We start from the raw sequence: 16,129 nt of genomic DNA on the forward strand, positions 1-16,129 counted from the left end.
ATCATTCCTTCCATCATATGCATTCTAATGCCTACTCAGGATTCACGCATCCATAGACGTGCTCTATTCTTTCTCTCTGCTATCCTGAATCCTATCATCCCTCAAGAGAATATAAATTTTAAAACTCTTTTGTTTTCCTCACATCATAAGAACCCATGGACAAACCATTTGAGATGCCTGCTGATTAACGTTAAGCCTAAGGTCACTATTGGACACCCCTTTCTGCACAGGACAAGACCCTCAACAGGCCCAGCAGACAATGAAAAACATGTGCTCACGGAACTCACCTAACACATTTTATTAACACCAACAAAGTCTACCTCATGGTTTATTCATTACATATTTCCATTTAAAGTGCATTTGCAAAAATGCTCCTGTCAGAAAAACTACTATCCAAACTCAGATCATCATTCTGTATGAAGGACATCTCAGCATAAAGAAATGAAGGTGTCTATTCTTCAGGGCAGGGCTGATTCCTCCTCGCACAAACTGCCCGAGACACAGTTCATTCAGGGAGACTCCAGGATGTCCAGGAAACACACATCCTCAGTCATCGTCCCATTAGCTCCTTAAGCACTAACTCAAAAATCAACTTCATATAAAAATAAAACTGGCATTTCCTGCTTCTGATATTACTATCTGTGATGGTTAATTTTATATGTCAACCTGTCTGGGTCACGGCGTCCAGATATTTGTTCAGCCACTATTCTGGATGTTTCTGTGGAGGTGTTTTTTGGATGAGATTAACATTTAAATTGCTAGGCTTTCAGTAAAGTAGATTGCCCGTCATAATGTGGATGGATCTCATCCAATCATTTGAAGGCTTTAATATAAAAAGATTGACCTGTTCCAAGCAAGAAGGAATTCTGCCAGGAGAATGCCTTTGAACTTGAACTCCCACTCTTCCCTGAGTCTCCAACCTGCCAGTCAACCCATGAGATGTTGAACTCACCAAGCCTCCACAAATACATGAGCCAACTCCTAAAAATGAACAAATGAATCTCAATCTCAGTCTCTGTCTGTCTCTCTCTCTCCCCTCACACACGCACACACATACACATACACACACACCCATTAGTTCTGTTTTTCTGGAGAACCCTAACACACTCTCTAAAGGAAAATAAGACTTCGCCTTGAAATTTATTAAAAAGACACATAGCTTACTTGAAGATCAACAATCAATTATTAACTAAACCAACAATGAGTCTAGGAAAAGCCAGTCAAATTCCAGATGTGGGGCTTACTAGTTCTTTACCAACGGTTTCATTTAATTTTCCAAAACACTGGTAAGAGACACTGCTTTATCAAGTATGAGAATGTAATTTTTACCCCTACCTCCTGTCATTGAAAAATGCTTGAAACTAAAAATCAAGACGAAAAATTAAAGTAATCATTAGCATCTCTGTAAATGTACAAAAGTCAGCCCACCTACAGATATACACAAATATGTACAGGTCAACTTTCCCTAGAAAATTCATAAAGAATAAAAGTATAATTATCAAACTAATTTTTTTGTTTTTGAGATGGAGTCTCACTTTGTCACCCAGGCTGGAGTCCAGTGGCGTGTTAGCTCACTGCAACCTCTGCCTCCCGGGTTCAAGCGATTCTCCTGCCTCAGCCTCCCGAGTAGCTGAGATTAAAAGGCACACACCACCATGCCTGGCTAATTTTTGTATTTTTAGTAGAGATGGAGTTTCACCATGTTGGCCAGGCTAGTCTCGAACTGCTGACCTCAGGAGATCTGCCTACCTCAGCCTCTCAAAGTCCTGGGATTACAAGCGTGAGGCACCGCGCCGAGACTACTGAATAATTATCTTTTATAAATTACTACTGACCTTGAACCATTATTTGCATGACTTTTCTCCATTTCTCATAAGAATGAAAAGTAAATATGAGCCCATTTTCATACTGCTATAAAGAACTGCCAGAGACGGGGTAATTTATAAAGGAAAAGAGGTTTAATTGACCCGCAGTTCAGCATGGCCGGGGAGGCCGCAGGAAATTTACAATCACAGCAGAAGGCAAACGGGAAGCAAGGCACCTTCTTCACAAGGCAGCAGGAAGGAGAAGTGCGGAGCGAAGGGGGAAGAGCCCCTCATAAAACCATCAGATCTCGTGAGAACTCATTCACTATCATGAGAACACCACGGAGGAAACGGCCCCCACATTTCAATTACCTCCACCTGGTCTCTCTCGACGCATAGGGATTATGGGGATTATGGAGACTACAATTCAAGATGAGATTTGGGTGAGGGGGACAAAGCCTAACCATATCAAGTGGTAAGGAGTATTATAATATTATGAATGAGTGGCCAGAACAGATTTCCTTACATGAAAGAATCACCTGGTCTTCAGAATGCTAATTACTGAGGTTTCTAAAGACTCCCATATGTGCTATTAATACCTTAAGAGTGTCTATATTAAAACAGCCTTGGCTGGGACTATTTTTTAATGGTTGCATATGATGGGAAAGAAGAATACAGGAGAGGAGTCACCAGTGGTAGGTAGAGACCAGAGCATACAGATTCAACAGGGAACCTAACAAATTCCAATTCATCACCTACAGCTGTTGCTTTATGAAGCCATCACATGTGCAGTAGTGGTTCTCAAAGCGTGGTCCCCAGTTCAACAACATCAACACCAACCAGAAACCTGTTAGAAATGCACATTCTCAGGTGGCTCACACCTGTAATCCCAGCACTTTGAGAGGCCAAAGTGGGCGGATGGCTTGAGTCCAAGAGTTTGAGACCAGCCTGGGCAACATGGCTAGACCCCATCTTCACAAAAAATTAGCCAGGCGTGGTGGCCCGCGCCTATAGCCCCAGCTACTCAGGAGGTAAGGCTGAGGTGGGAGGATTATCTGAGCCTGGGAAGTGAAGGTTGCAGTGAGCCAAGATGGTACCACATACTCCAGCCTGGGTGACAGAGCGAGATCTGGTCCAAAAAAAAAAAAGAAGAAAGAAAAAAAAGCATACTCTTGGGCTTACTGACCCAATCTCTGGGAAAGGAAACCAACAATCTGTGTTTTAACAAGCTCTCCAGATGATTCCGATGCATGATAAAGTTTGAGAACCAGTAACCTCCAGTGAAGTCAATATTTGTTAATATGAGACAGAATTAAATCAGGAAATTCAAAAAAATGGAGTGGCTGAATTTCTACCACATTACTATGCATTATATGGAAGAAACTGTTATTTATATTATCCCTTCTTTTTTTTTAATAAGGAATTCATTCAAAACTGTTTTCCCATCACTAACTAACATTATTTAAGATTTTCCACTAACCTAAAATTTCCAATCCATTCAAAAGGCTGCTTAGCTCAGCAAGACAGAACAATAGCAAAGGTTTCCAGGAAGATTGATGGTACATTCCCAGGTAAAGCTTTCAAGTTGAATGCTGCATATTATAAGTTGCTAAACTTTTTATTATTTATTTCTGAGATGGAGTTTCGCTCTTTTCGCCCAGGTTGGAGTGGAGTGGAGAGATCTCGGCTCACTGCAACCTCTGCCTCCCAGGTTCAAGCAATTCTCCTGCCTCAGCCTCCCAAGTAGCTGGGATTACAGGCAACCACCATCATGCCCAGTTAATTTTTGCATTTTTAGTAGAGACGGGGTTTCACCATGTTAGCCAGGCTCATCTCGAACTCCTGACCTCAGGTGATCCGCCCGCCTCGGCCTCCCAAAGTGCTGGGATTACAGGTGTGAGCCATCACACCTGGCCAAGTTGCTACATTTTAAATTTTTAGTTCTTCCATCATATGGGATGTAAAAGCTAAAAAGGCAAAATATATATAAAATTCCTACAAAGTTTTCACTTCCTTAGAGGAAAATTTGCCAGTGGGGACGAAATCCTACCAAAGAGTCAATTCTTCTGCCAATCTGATTCAGACTATTAACAGGCATTAGCATTCCTCTGTAGAGGGAAGATAAATACCTTTAAACTGCTTAATCATGTTCTGATGGTTTTCGATGGCTTCCTTCAAGATCATTTCAGGCTGGTCCATCTTCCACCGCCATTCAGTGCCCACAGGGTTGGTGTGGTGCCTAGGAACAAGACGCAAAGTTCTAAAAGACCCTTCTGTAATAAGATCTGGGCTAGTCATTTATGATGAAGTCATCCATTTTTAAAAATCACAAAATCAGGACTGGTTTCCTCCTAAGAGTTCAACCATGTATAGTGGTATTTTCCAACTTATTTTAAATCATGACACCCAACAGAGAGGGATGAATAGAGAAATCATTCAACTCTTCCCAGAGATGTTGGGCATCTAATTCACTCAATTCCAGTTACAGGTTGACAGAACACTCTCTGCTGCTTTAACCATGTTAACTATGAATGTACACAAACAAGGCAAACTGTCACCACCATGTTACTGTCATCTACGTCGACACTTCATAAAGTGAGTGAGGACAGCTGGAACACTTGCTTGGAAATCACACTGACAGGGCCTGAGAATGAGTTTCTCTTGATGCAGGCCTGGGGAAAGGACAAGAACCTCCACCTGGGACCCAAGCAGCTACAAAACAATGTCATTTTGAGACCAAAACCACTGCTAGAGTGTATCCTGCCCTGGGAGCCAAAGCCCCTGTATCGCCATATTCCTGAGGTCCCACCACCATCACTCCATGGCCATACAAAAGATTACGATGCCATAACCCAAGCTATACCTAGCAGTACGACCATATCCAAGCACCTGAGCCCATTCAGAACCTTGTAATCCAAAAAAACAGGGCAGTGCAGTACAGCAAGGAGACTACCCCCAAGACAAAACACAATGCCAGAGCCCAAGGACCAGCTCCCCAGTGTCCACCACTGCCAACCCTCTCACCCTCACGACAGGCAGAACCACCGTGTGCCCTACAGGCCCCTCAAGGCCCAAGGACCATTCTGCCCAGAAACCAGCACCACTGAAGACACTACCCCCATAAGCAGCAGAGCTGCCAGAAATAGCACAAGCTCCCCTAGGGTCTAAGGACCAGCAAGCCCAGCAATACTGCCCCTAGCAAAGCCATGCCACTGCCTCCACAAACACCCACAGTCCAGGCCAGTGAGGCACCCACAGGAACCACAGGCACCGATTATGGCCAAAGAAATCACATGGAGACTACACTACTGTACCCGTCTAGAGGACAAGTCAAAGCACCCCACTCAACCAACACTATAAAATACTTCTCCAGGAAAGTCTTTCCCTATGAAAACTACTCCATAAAAATGGAAGAGGTGGCCGGGCGCGGTGGCTCATGCTTGTAATCCCAGCACTTTGGGAGGCCGAGACGGGCGGATCACGAGGTCAAGAAATCGAGACCACGGTGAAACCCCGTCTCTATTAAAAATACAAAAAATTAGCCGGGCGCGGTGGCGGGCGTCTGTAGTCCCAGCTACTCGGAGAGGCTGAGGCAGGAGAATGGCGTGAACCCGGGAGGCGGAGCTTGCAGTGAGCCGAGATTGCGCCACTGCACTCCAGCCTGGGCGACAGAGCGAGACTCCGTCTCAAAAAAAAAAAAAAAAAAAAAAAGGAAGAGGTGACTGTTATACCAGATGTGCAGATATCAATGTAGGAAAAAACAAAAACATGAAATAGCAAGAAAACATGACACTCCCAAAGAAACACGATAATTCTCCAGTAACAGACCTGAAAGAAAGGAAAATCTAGGCCTGTAATGGAATTTAAAATAATGATCTTAAGGAAACTCAGAGAGATACAAGAGAATACACACAGACAATTCAATGAAATCAGGAAAAGAATTCATGATCTAAATGAGAAATTCAACAGAGATAGATATCACAAAAAAAGAGCCAAAGAGAAAACTTGAAGGTGAAGAATTCGATGAATGAAATAAATACAACTGAGAGTTTCAACAACATACTAGATCAAGGAGAACAAACAATGTCTGAACTTGAAGACAGGACTTTTGAAATGATCCAGTCAGACCAAAAAACAAAAAAAAAAAAGGAAGAAGAAGAAAGAAGAAAAGGAGAAAAGAAAAAGAAAAGGAAAAGAAAAGAAAGAAGGAGGAGGAAGAGGAGAAGAAGAGAAGGAGAAAAAGAAAGAAGAAAAGAAGGGAGAAGGGAGAAGGAAGAAAGGATAGAGGAGAGAGGAGGAGTAAGAGCAGGAGGAGGAGGAGCAGCAGGAGGCGTAGGAATAAAAGCCTACAGAAATGATGGGACACCATTACATGAACAAATGTTTGCATTTAGGAATTCCAGAAGGAGAACAGGTGGGAAAAGACATGGAAAAGTAAATAGGTTTTAATGAAATAACAGCTGAAAACTTCCCACATTTGGGGAGAGATACGGACATTCAGATCAAGCAAGCTAAAAATTCCTCAAATGGATTAAATGCCAAAAAAAAAAAAAAAGCCTCCTTGAGACACATTATAGTCAAACTGTCAAAAGACAATGACAAAGAGAATTCTAAAAACAGCAATTGAAAAGCATCATGTCACATGTAAGGAAATCTCCATAAAAATAACAGCAGATTTCTCAGCAGAAACCTCACAGGCCAGGAGACAATGGGATGATATATTCTAAGGGCTTAAAAAAAAAAAAAAAAAAAAAAGACCACCAAGCAAAACTATCCTCTGGAAATGAAGGAGAAATAAAGCCTGCCCCAGACAAGTAAAAATTGAGGGAATTCATCACCACTAGACTGGCCTTACAAGAAAAGCTTAGGGAATCCTACATCAGGAAATGAAAGAATGATAATTACCATCATGAAAATACGCAAAAGTATAAACTCACTGGTAGGGCCGATATACAAATGAGAAAAAAAAAAGGATTCAAATGTTACCACTGTGGAAGACCACCAAACTGCAAAAATAAACAATAAGACAGTAAGAAAGCAAAAACAATATACAAAACAACACGAGTAAGTCATCATCTACCATGAATAACCTTGAATGTAAATGAATTAAAGTCCCTTGTTAAAAGATATAAACTGGCTGAATGAAAAAAAAAAAAAACACCCAACTATTTGTTGCCTACAAGAAACTCACTTCACCTGTAAAGATATACACAGACTGAAAGTGAATGGGATGGAAAAATACATACCACACAAACCAAAACCAAAAGCAGCTGAGTGTGGAGGTTCACGCCTGTAATCCCCACACTTTGGGAGGCTGAGGCAGGGAGGTCAGGAGTTCGAGACCAGCCTGGCCAACATGGTGAAACCCTGTCTCTACCAAAAATACAAAAATTAGCCAGGCATGGTGGTGGGCACCTGTAATCCCAGCTACTCAGAAGGCTGAGGCAGGAGAATTGCTTGAACCTGAGAGGCGGAAGTTGCAGTGAGCCAGGATCACCCCACTGCACTCCAGCCTGGGCAACAGAGCGGGACTCCATCTCAAATAAAAAAAAAAAAAAAGCAAGCAAGAGTAGCTATCCTTATATAAGATAAAATAGACTTTAAGTCAGAAACTGTAAAATAAGACCAAGGAAAAAGTCATTGTATAACGATAAAGGAATCACTGCAGCAAGAGGATCTAACAACTGTAAATATTTATGTACCTAACACTGGAGCACTGAGATATAAAGCAAACATTATGAGATCTAATGGGAAAGACAGACTCTAACAATAGTCGGGGGCATCAACATCACACTCTCTCAGAATTGGACAGATCACCTAGACAGAAAATCAGTAAAGAAACACCAGATTTAAACCATAGGCCAAACTGACCTAACAGACACTGACAAAATATTTCATACTACACCTGCAGAATACACAATCTTCTCATTCATACATAAAATATTCTCCAGGGCAGACCATATTTTAGTCTCAAAAAATGTTAAAAAATCAAAATCCTATCAAGTATGTTTTTGGACAATGGAATAAAACAAGAAATCAGTCATAAAAGAACTTTGGAACCTATACAAAGTAATGGAAACCAAATAGCACACTCTTGAACAGCCAATGAGTCAATGAAGAAAGCAAGAAGAAAAATTAAATATGTACTGAAACAAATGAAAGTAGAAGCAAATGTCAAAACTTAAGGGACAGAGCAAAAGCAGTACTAAGAGGGAAGTTTATAATAATAAACAACCATATCAAAAATGTAGAATGGTTTCAAATATCAATCTAACAATGCACTTCAGGGAACTAGAAAAGCAAAAACAAACCAAACCCAAAATTACTAGAACAGAAAAAAATAATAATCAGAGCAAAAATAAATGAAGTTGAGACTAAAAAAACACAAAAATCAACAAAACAGAAAGTTCGTTTGTTAAAAAGATGAACATCGACAAACCATTAGACTAACCGAGAAAAAAAAGAGAAGATCCAAATAAATATAATCAGAAACAAAAAAAGAGACATTACTACTGATACCACAGAAATACAAAGAATCATTAAAGACTGTTATAACCAACTGTACACCAACAAATTGGAAAACCTAGAGGAAACGTAGAAATTCCTGTACACACACAACCTACCAAGAACAAACCAGGAAGAAAGAGAAAACCTGAACAGATCATTAACAAGATTAAATCAATAATAAAAAGTCTTCCAACAAAGAAAAGTACATGGCCAGATGGCTTCCCTGGTAAATTCCACCAAACCTAAACACACACACACACACACACACACACACACACACACACACACACACACACACCCCTCACACTAATACTTTTCAAACTATTTCAAAAAATTAAGGGGGAAGAAATTCTTAGAAACTCAGTATTATACGAGGCCAGTATTACCCCAAAATCAAAACAAGACAAAAACACAACAAAAAAGAAAAGGAAAATAGAATGCCAATATCCCTGATAAACAAAGGTATAAAAATCCTCGGCCGGGCGCAGTGGCTCATGGCTGTAATCCCAGCACTTTGGGAGGCTGAGGCTGGCGGATCATGAATTCAGGAGATCAAGACCATCCTGGCTAATACGGTGAAACCCTATCTCTACTAAAAAAATACCAAAAATTAGCCAGGCGTGGTGGCAGGCACCTGTAATCCCAGCTACTCAGGAGGCTTAGGCAGGGGAATCGCTTGAACCCAGGAGGTGGAGGTTGCAGTGAACCGAGATTGTGCCATTGCACTCCAGCCTGGGTGACAGAGAGAGACTCCGTCTCAAAAAAAAAAAAGAAAGAAAAAAAAGAAAATTGCATATCACTGAGGAAAGAAATTGAAGAGAGCACACACAAAAAAATGGAAAGACATCCCATGTCCATGAGTTAGAAGAATAAATACACTTAAAGTTATCATACCACCCAAAGCAATTTACAGATTTGATGCAATCCCTATCAAACCACCAAAGACATTTTTCACAGAAATAGAAAACAATTCTAAAAATCACATGGAACCACTAAAATCCCCAAATAGCCAAAGAAATCCTATGCAGAATGAACACAACTCAAGGCATCACAGTACATGACTTCAAAATATACTATAGCCAGGTGCAGTGGCTCATGCCTGTAATCCCAGCACTTTGGGAGGCCGAGGCAGGCGGATCACAAAGTCAGGAGTTCAACTGACCAACATAGTGAAACCCCATCCTACTAAAAATACAAAAAATTGGCCAGGAGTGGTGGTAGGCACCTGTAATCCCTGCTACTCGGGAGGCTGAGGCAGGAGAATCACTCAAACTGGGCAGGTGGAGGTTGCAGTGAGCTGAGATCACACCATTGCACTCCAGCCCAGGCAACAGTGTGAGACTCCATCTCAAAAAAAAAAAAAAAGAACTATAAACCTATTGTAACCAAAGCAGCATGGTATTGATATAAGAACAGACACATAGACTCACAGAACAAAATAGAGAACCCAGAAATAAATCCAAATATTTACAGGAAACCAATTTTCGACAAAGGTCATGCAGTGGGGAAAGACAATATACAAAAATCAACTCAAAACAGATTAACGACATAAACCTAAGACCTGAAACTGTGAAATTACATACTGTGAAAACACAGAGGAAACACTTTAGAACATTGGTCTGGGCAATGATTTTATGAATAAAACTTCAAAATTACAGGTAACAAAAGTAAAAACAAATAGACAAATAGGATGATATCAAACTAAAAAGCTGCTGCATTGCAAAGGAAACAATCAACAGGGTGAAGAGACAACCTGCAGAATGACAGAAAATATTTCCAAACCATTCATCAAACAAGGGATTAATATCCAGAATATACAAAAAATTCAAACAACCCAACAGCAAAAAAACCCACAAATAATCTGATTTTTAGAAGGTCGAATGATGTAAATAGACATTTCTCAAAAGAACATATACAAGTAGCCAACAGATACATTTTTAAATGCTCAACATCACTAATCATCAGAGAAATGCAAATCAAAACCACAATGAGATTCCATCTCACTCAAGTTAAAATGACTATTATCAAATAATAACAAATGCTGACAAGGATGTGGAGAAAGGGAACTCTTATACACTATTGTTGGCAATGTAAACTACCACAGTCATTATGGAAAACAATATGGAGATTCCTCAAAAAACTAAAACTAGAACTACCATATGATCCAGCAACCTCACTACTGAATATATATCCGAAGGAAAGGAAATCAGTATGTTGAAGAGATAGCTGCATTCTCATGCTTATTGCAGCACTATTCACAATCGCCAAGATATGGAACCAACCTAGGTGTCCATCAGCAGATAAATGGATAAAGGAAATGTGATATATATTCACAATGGAATATTATTTAGCCCTATAAAAAAGAATGAGGCTGGGCATAGTGGCTCACGCCTGTAATCCCAGCACTTTGGGAGGCTGAGGCCAGTCGATCACTTGAGGTCAGGAATTTGAAGCCAGCCTGGCCAACTTGGTGAAACCCCGTCTCTACTAAAAATATAAAAAATCAGCCAGGTGTGGTGGCATGAGCCTGTAATCCCAATTATTCAGGAGGCTGAGGCAAGAGAATCACTTGAACCTGGGAGGTGGAGGTTGCAGTGGGCCAAGATTGTGTCACTGCACTCCAGCCTGGGCAACAGCAAGACTCTGCCTTAAAAAAAAAAAAAGGCCAAGTGCAGTGGCTCAAGCCTGTAATCCCAGCACTTTGGAAGGCCGAGGAGGATCACCTGAGGTCAGGAGTTCACGATCAGTCTGGTCAACATGGCAAAACTCCACCTCTACTAAAAAAAACAAAAATTATCTGGGCTTGGTGGCGTGCGCCTGTAATCCCAGCTACTTGGGAGGCTGAGGGACAAGAATCGCTTGAACCTGGGAGGCAGAGATTGCAGTGAGCTGAGATCAGGCCACTGCACTCCAGCCTGGGCAAAAGAGCAAGACTCTGTCTAAAAAAAAAAAAAAATTCACATACCATAAAATTCTCCTATTTAAGGTTTATAAATCATTGGCTTTTGCTATACTCACAGAGTTGTGCATTGTTAGAAATGCTTGTACCCCAGTGCCACAAAGAAATAGCAACTGAACATAAATTTAATTTTCTCCGCAAGGCCATTTTTTTACTTTCTGCAGAAAGGGTACACTCGCCAGCACTTCTGCCACGAGAGTACACTGAACAAAGGAGACAGGGACATTTATAACGTGACACATTCACCCTACTGCTGTTACCAGTTTCCATTGGCTGGAACGGGACCTCACATTCTGTATTTGTCCCAATTGGCTAGCAACTTAGAACTTTTCAAAAGAGGCAAAGGCAGAGGAGAACAAAGGAAGGAGGAAGTAACTTGTCCAATGCTCAGAAAGGTAAAAACACCTCCAAATAAGGAAGAGGAATAGGCTACGACCTAATGCTTGCTTGGACCAGTATAAGCATGCCAGGGCAAATATTTAGGCTAAATTGTGGAGGCTAAGAACACAAAGTACATTGATTTCTTTATTACGGCCAGCAGATATCTAAGAATGTTAGCACAGGTCTTTGAATAAATTTTGCTTCTAAGAGAAGTTACTATTTATTCTTAATTAGATGGGGAGGAAAGTCTCTTTGAAGAGGAGCCTCTACTTCACTTTTTACATGCATCCATCACCAAAATCCATTTTAAACGTTTTGTCATTCCCAAAAAGAAACCCTATCCCCTCGGGTATTGCTTCTCAACCCCCATATTCCCTCTGGCCCTAGGCAACCACTTATCTACCTTCTGTCTCTACAGATTTGTCTATTCTAGGCAATGCACAGAAATGCAATCTTACTATAGATGCAGCCTGTTGTGATCGGCTTCTTTCACTTAGTATAATATTTTCCACATTAATCCATGCTGTAGCATGTATCAGTATTGAATTTCTTTTTATTGACAGATGACATTCCTTGGAATGGATACACCATACGTTGTTTCTCTGTTCATCAGTTAATGGACATCTGGAGTATTTCTACTTTTTGGATATTATGAATATCTTTTCACGTGCTTACTGGTCATTTGTATATCTTCTTTGGAGAACTATCAAGATTTTTTGGGTTATTTCTTCAAGACAGATATAACTCTTTCCTCCACCCTGCCCCCACTGCACAGGCTAACCCATGAGCAAGGAAAACAGACAAAACCCTCAATTCAAAATTTCAAAGAATAAAACTTTCAAATAAAATTTTAAAAACAGGAATAAGAGACACACAATGATAAATATGTGATATCTATACACACATAAAAATACCCAATATATCCTTCTGAAAATTGGTGGAACAGCATTTTATCTATCCATAACAGTCTACTTCACATATAATCAAAATGAAGTAAAAATTTCACTTTGAAAAAATCACATCTACGTACATCATGTTGTAGTTTAAAAACACAGTCATTGGCTAGGCCCGGTGGCTCACGCCTGTAATCCCAGTTATTAAAAATACAAAAATCAGCCGGCATGGTGGCACATGTCTTTAGTCCCAGGAAGGCTGAGGCAAGAGAATCGCTTGAACCCAGGAGACAGAGGTTGCAGTGAGTCAAGATCACGCCACTGCGCTCCAGCCTGGGTGACAGAGCGAGACTCCATCTCAAAAGAATAAAAAAAAACCCACTGTCATATACAGAATCTCACTCAAGCAATTAAGCCTTACAGCAACCCTGTAAAGAAGGTATGTTGTTTCATTTTACAGTTGAAAAACTGAGGCTCAGAGGCTATTTTAAGAATCCACTACAAGAAAAGGACAATAATAAAAGCATTTATGTAACATTTAAATCAATTTTTAATGAAACTTTTCTGACATTCTTGTTACATATTTCATTGAAACAGATGGCAAATTCTAATTTTAAAAGCTCATATATTAGTCCTTCTTTACCAGAAGCCATGGTAAATGAAATATCTCTATTTACTTAGATCTTTCTAAAAATCTCATTAAGGAATGTGTTAATCATACTGTTTGCTTTCCAAAACTCTGGATAAATGTACTGCTCAAGAAACTGAAAGACTGCATTGTTGGCTATGAACAGGAAATTAAGATTGAGGAGCACTACCCATTAGATCCTGTTATTTCTTTTGAATTTTGACCTGTAAAAAAACCAACTACTTATGCCAACAATCTTAAGAAGAGATTAGGATTTATACTTACTGTAAACTGTGAAACAAGAAAAACTAGGACACAAAATACTTGATTATTTGTCTTACAACCTAAGTATGATGTGATCCCAGTACTTCAGTCTACATAATCATATGGCTAACATACTTTTGTCTCGCAAGCGCTCACCCTATAATATTTCAAACTCTGTAAGCACATACTCTATTCCTAAAAAGTGGTTTTTGGGCACATCTTATTTCTTTTTTTTTTTTTTTTTTTTTTTGAGACGGAGTAGCCCAGGTTGGAGTGCAGTGGCGTGATCTTGGCTCACTGCAAGCTCCACCTCCTGGGTTCACACCATTCTCCTGCCTCAGCCTCCCGACTAGCTGGGACTACCGGCGCCCACCACAACGCCGGGCTAATTTTTTCTATTTTTAGTGGAGATGGAGTTTCACCGTGTTAGCCAGGATGGTCTCGATCTCCTGACCTTGTGATCTGCCTGCTTCAGCCTCCCAAAGTGCTGGGATTACAGGCATGAGCAACTGCACCTGGCCATATTACTTTTTTTTTTTTTTTTTTGAGGAGTCTCGCACTGTCACCCAGGCTAGAGTGCAGTGGCGCAATCTTAGCTCACTGCAACCTCCGCCTCCTGGGTTCAAGCAATTCTCCTGCCTCAGCCTCCCAAGTAGCTGGGATTACAGGCGCCTGCCACCATGTCCAGCTAATTTTTTATATTTTTTTTTAGTAGAGATGGGGTTTCCCTCTGTTGGCCAGGCTGGTCTTGAACTCCTGACCTCGTGATCTGCCTGCCTCAGCCTCCCAAAGTGCTGGGATTATAGGCATGAGCCACTGCGCCCGGCCTGGTCACATTCTATTTCAGTGCTGCCATGATCCAGCAATACCCTTCACTGAAATAGTAACTGTAAACCATGGCACACAGGTTATTTCAACCTCAGCACAACTGCCATTTTGGACTAGATAATCCTTTGTTGTGGAGCGCTGTCCTATGCATTAGGGAATGCTTAACAACATCCCTGGCCTCTACCCACCAGATACCAGCAGCACTCTCCTTGGTTCTAACAATAAAAAATATCTTGAGAAATTGTCAAATGTTCCAAATCTCCGTATGGGGCAAGAAATAGCAATTTTGCCCCCAGTTGAGAACCACCGATTTAACAGGATGACCTAAGAGATACTTTTAGTGTTTTGTTTTTTTGTTTGTTTTTACCACATCTCTAGATAACTAAAAGAGGAAATACATATAAAAGAATTGGCTGGTATGTTAGCCCATGCCTATAATCTCAGCACTTTGGGAGGCTAACAGGGGAGGATTGCTTGAGGCCAAGAGTTCGAGACCAGTTTGAGAAACATAGCAAGACCCTGTCTCTATCAAAAAAATAATAATAATAATAAATTGGATAGGCATTGTGGCACAAGCCTGTAGTTGGAGTTACTCAAGTGGCTGAGGCAGGAGGATCACGTAAGCCCACGGGTTCAAGGTACCAGTGAGCTGTGATTGCACCACTGTACTTCAGCCCAGGGGACAGGGCTTAATATGGGATGATAGTATTGTGGCTAAATTATTTTTTAACAGACCTTATTATTTACATTTTACATGATCTGTCAATTGAAGTGTGTACAGATATAACAATATGATGGCTAGGATTTGTATCAAAATAGGTAAATGGAATATGATTATCCATATGACAATAAATGTTCACAGAGGTTTAATATAGTGTTCTCTCTCTGCTTAAGTTAAAAAAAACTCTATAATAAGAATTTTTTGAAAGTGGGTAGAGAGGGGTCAGGCGTGGTGGCTCACTCCTGTAATCTCAGCCCTTTGGGAGGCCAAGGAGGGCAGATCACGAGGTGAGGAGTTCAAGACCAGCCTAGCCAGCATGGTGAAACTGTCTCTGGTAAAAGATACAAAAAATTAGCAAGGCATGGTGGCGCACACCTGTAATCCCAGCTACACAGGTGGCTGAGGCAGGAGAATGGCGGGAACCTGGGAGGCGGAGGTTGCAGTGAGCCAAGATCGTGCCATTGCACTCCAGGCTGGGTGACAGAGTGAGACTCCATCTCAAAAAAAAAAAAAAAAAGTGGGTAGAGGGGTTAACAAAGGTCTCATGAACAACTTGCTGTTAAGAAAAAAATTATAGTTGAGGTAAACAATACACAGCTGAATGCCTGGGAAGAAGAGCTAGGCACCAAAGCTAATGTGGTGAACTGGAGCACTGAAAAGCACCTGCATGCTCCTGGGATTTAGAAAGGCACACTGGACAGGAGACATGCTAAGAAGCGGCCTAGGAAGAGTCTAAACTTTCACCTCTGCCCGATCTTTAGGCTCAGCACAAGCAGGAAGCAAAGGCTAAGGCAGAGTTGTAAATGGCCTGGCTAAACATTAAAAGAGTGTTCCAGTCTGGGTATGGTGGCTCAAGTCTGTAATCCCAGCACTTTGGGAGACCAAGGCGGGTGGATCACTTGAGGCCAGGAGTTCAAGACCAGTCTGGCTAACACAGCGAAACCCTGTCTCTACTAAAAATACAAAAAATTAGCCAGGTGTGGTGGCGGACGCCTTGTAGTCCCAGCTACTCAGGAGGCTGAGGCAGGAGAATGGCATAAACCTGGGAGGTGGAGCTTGCAGTGAGCCGAGATTGCGCCACTGCACTCCAGCCTGGGCGACAGAGCGAGACTCCGTCTCAAAAAAAAGAAAAAAAAAATTAGC

At 41.1% G+C, this 16,129-nt stretch overlaps 1 protein-coding gene across 1 annotated transcript in view; it reads right to left on the reverse strand.

Annotated features, from left to right (window-relative positions):
* The window catches only part of LOC100607540 (S-adenosyl-L-methionine-dependent tRNA 4-demethylwyosine synthase TYW1), a 275,604-nt gene that overhangs the window by 164,218 nt on the left and 95,257 nt on the right, over nucleotides 1-16,129 (reverse strand). Inside the window, exon 11 of the mRNA XM_030795676.1 lies at nucleotides 3,935-4,044. Coding sequence (XP_030651536.1) covers nucleotides 3,935-4,044 — 110 coding nt within the window. The remainder of the gene's footprint in view (nucleotides 1-3,934; nucleotides 4,045-16,129) is intronic.

This window comes from Nomascus leucogenys, chromosome 17 (assembly GCF_006542625.1).
Source record: "Nomascus leucogenys isolate Asia chromosome 17, Asia_NLE_v1, whole genome shotgun sequence".
In the NCBI taxonomy this organism is placed as follows: domain Eukaryota; kingdom Metazoa; phylum Chordata; class Mammalia; order Primates; family Hylobatidae; genus Nomascus; species Nomascus leucogenys.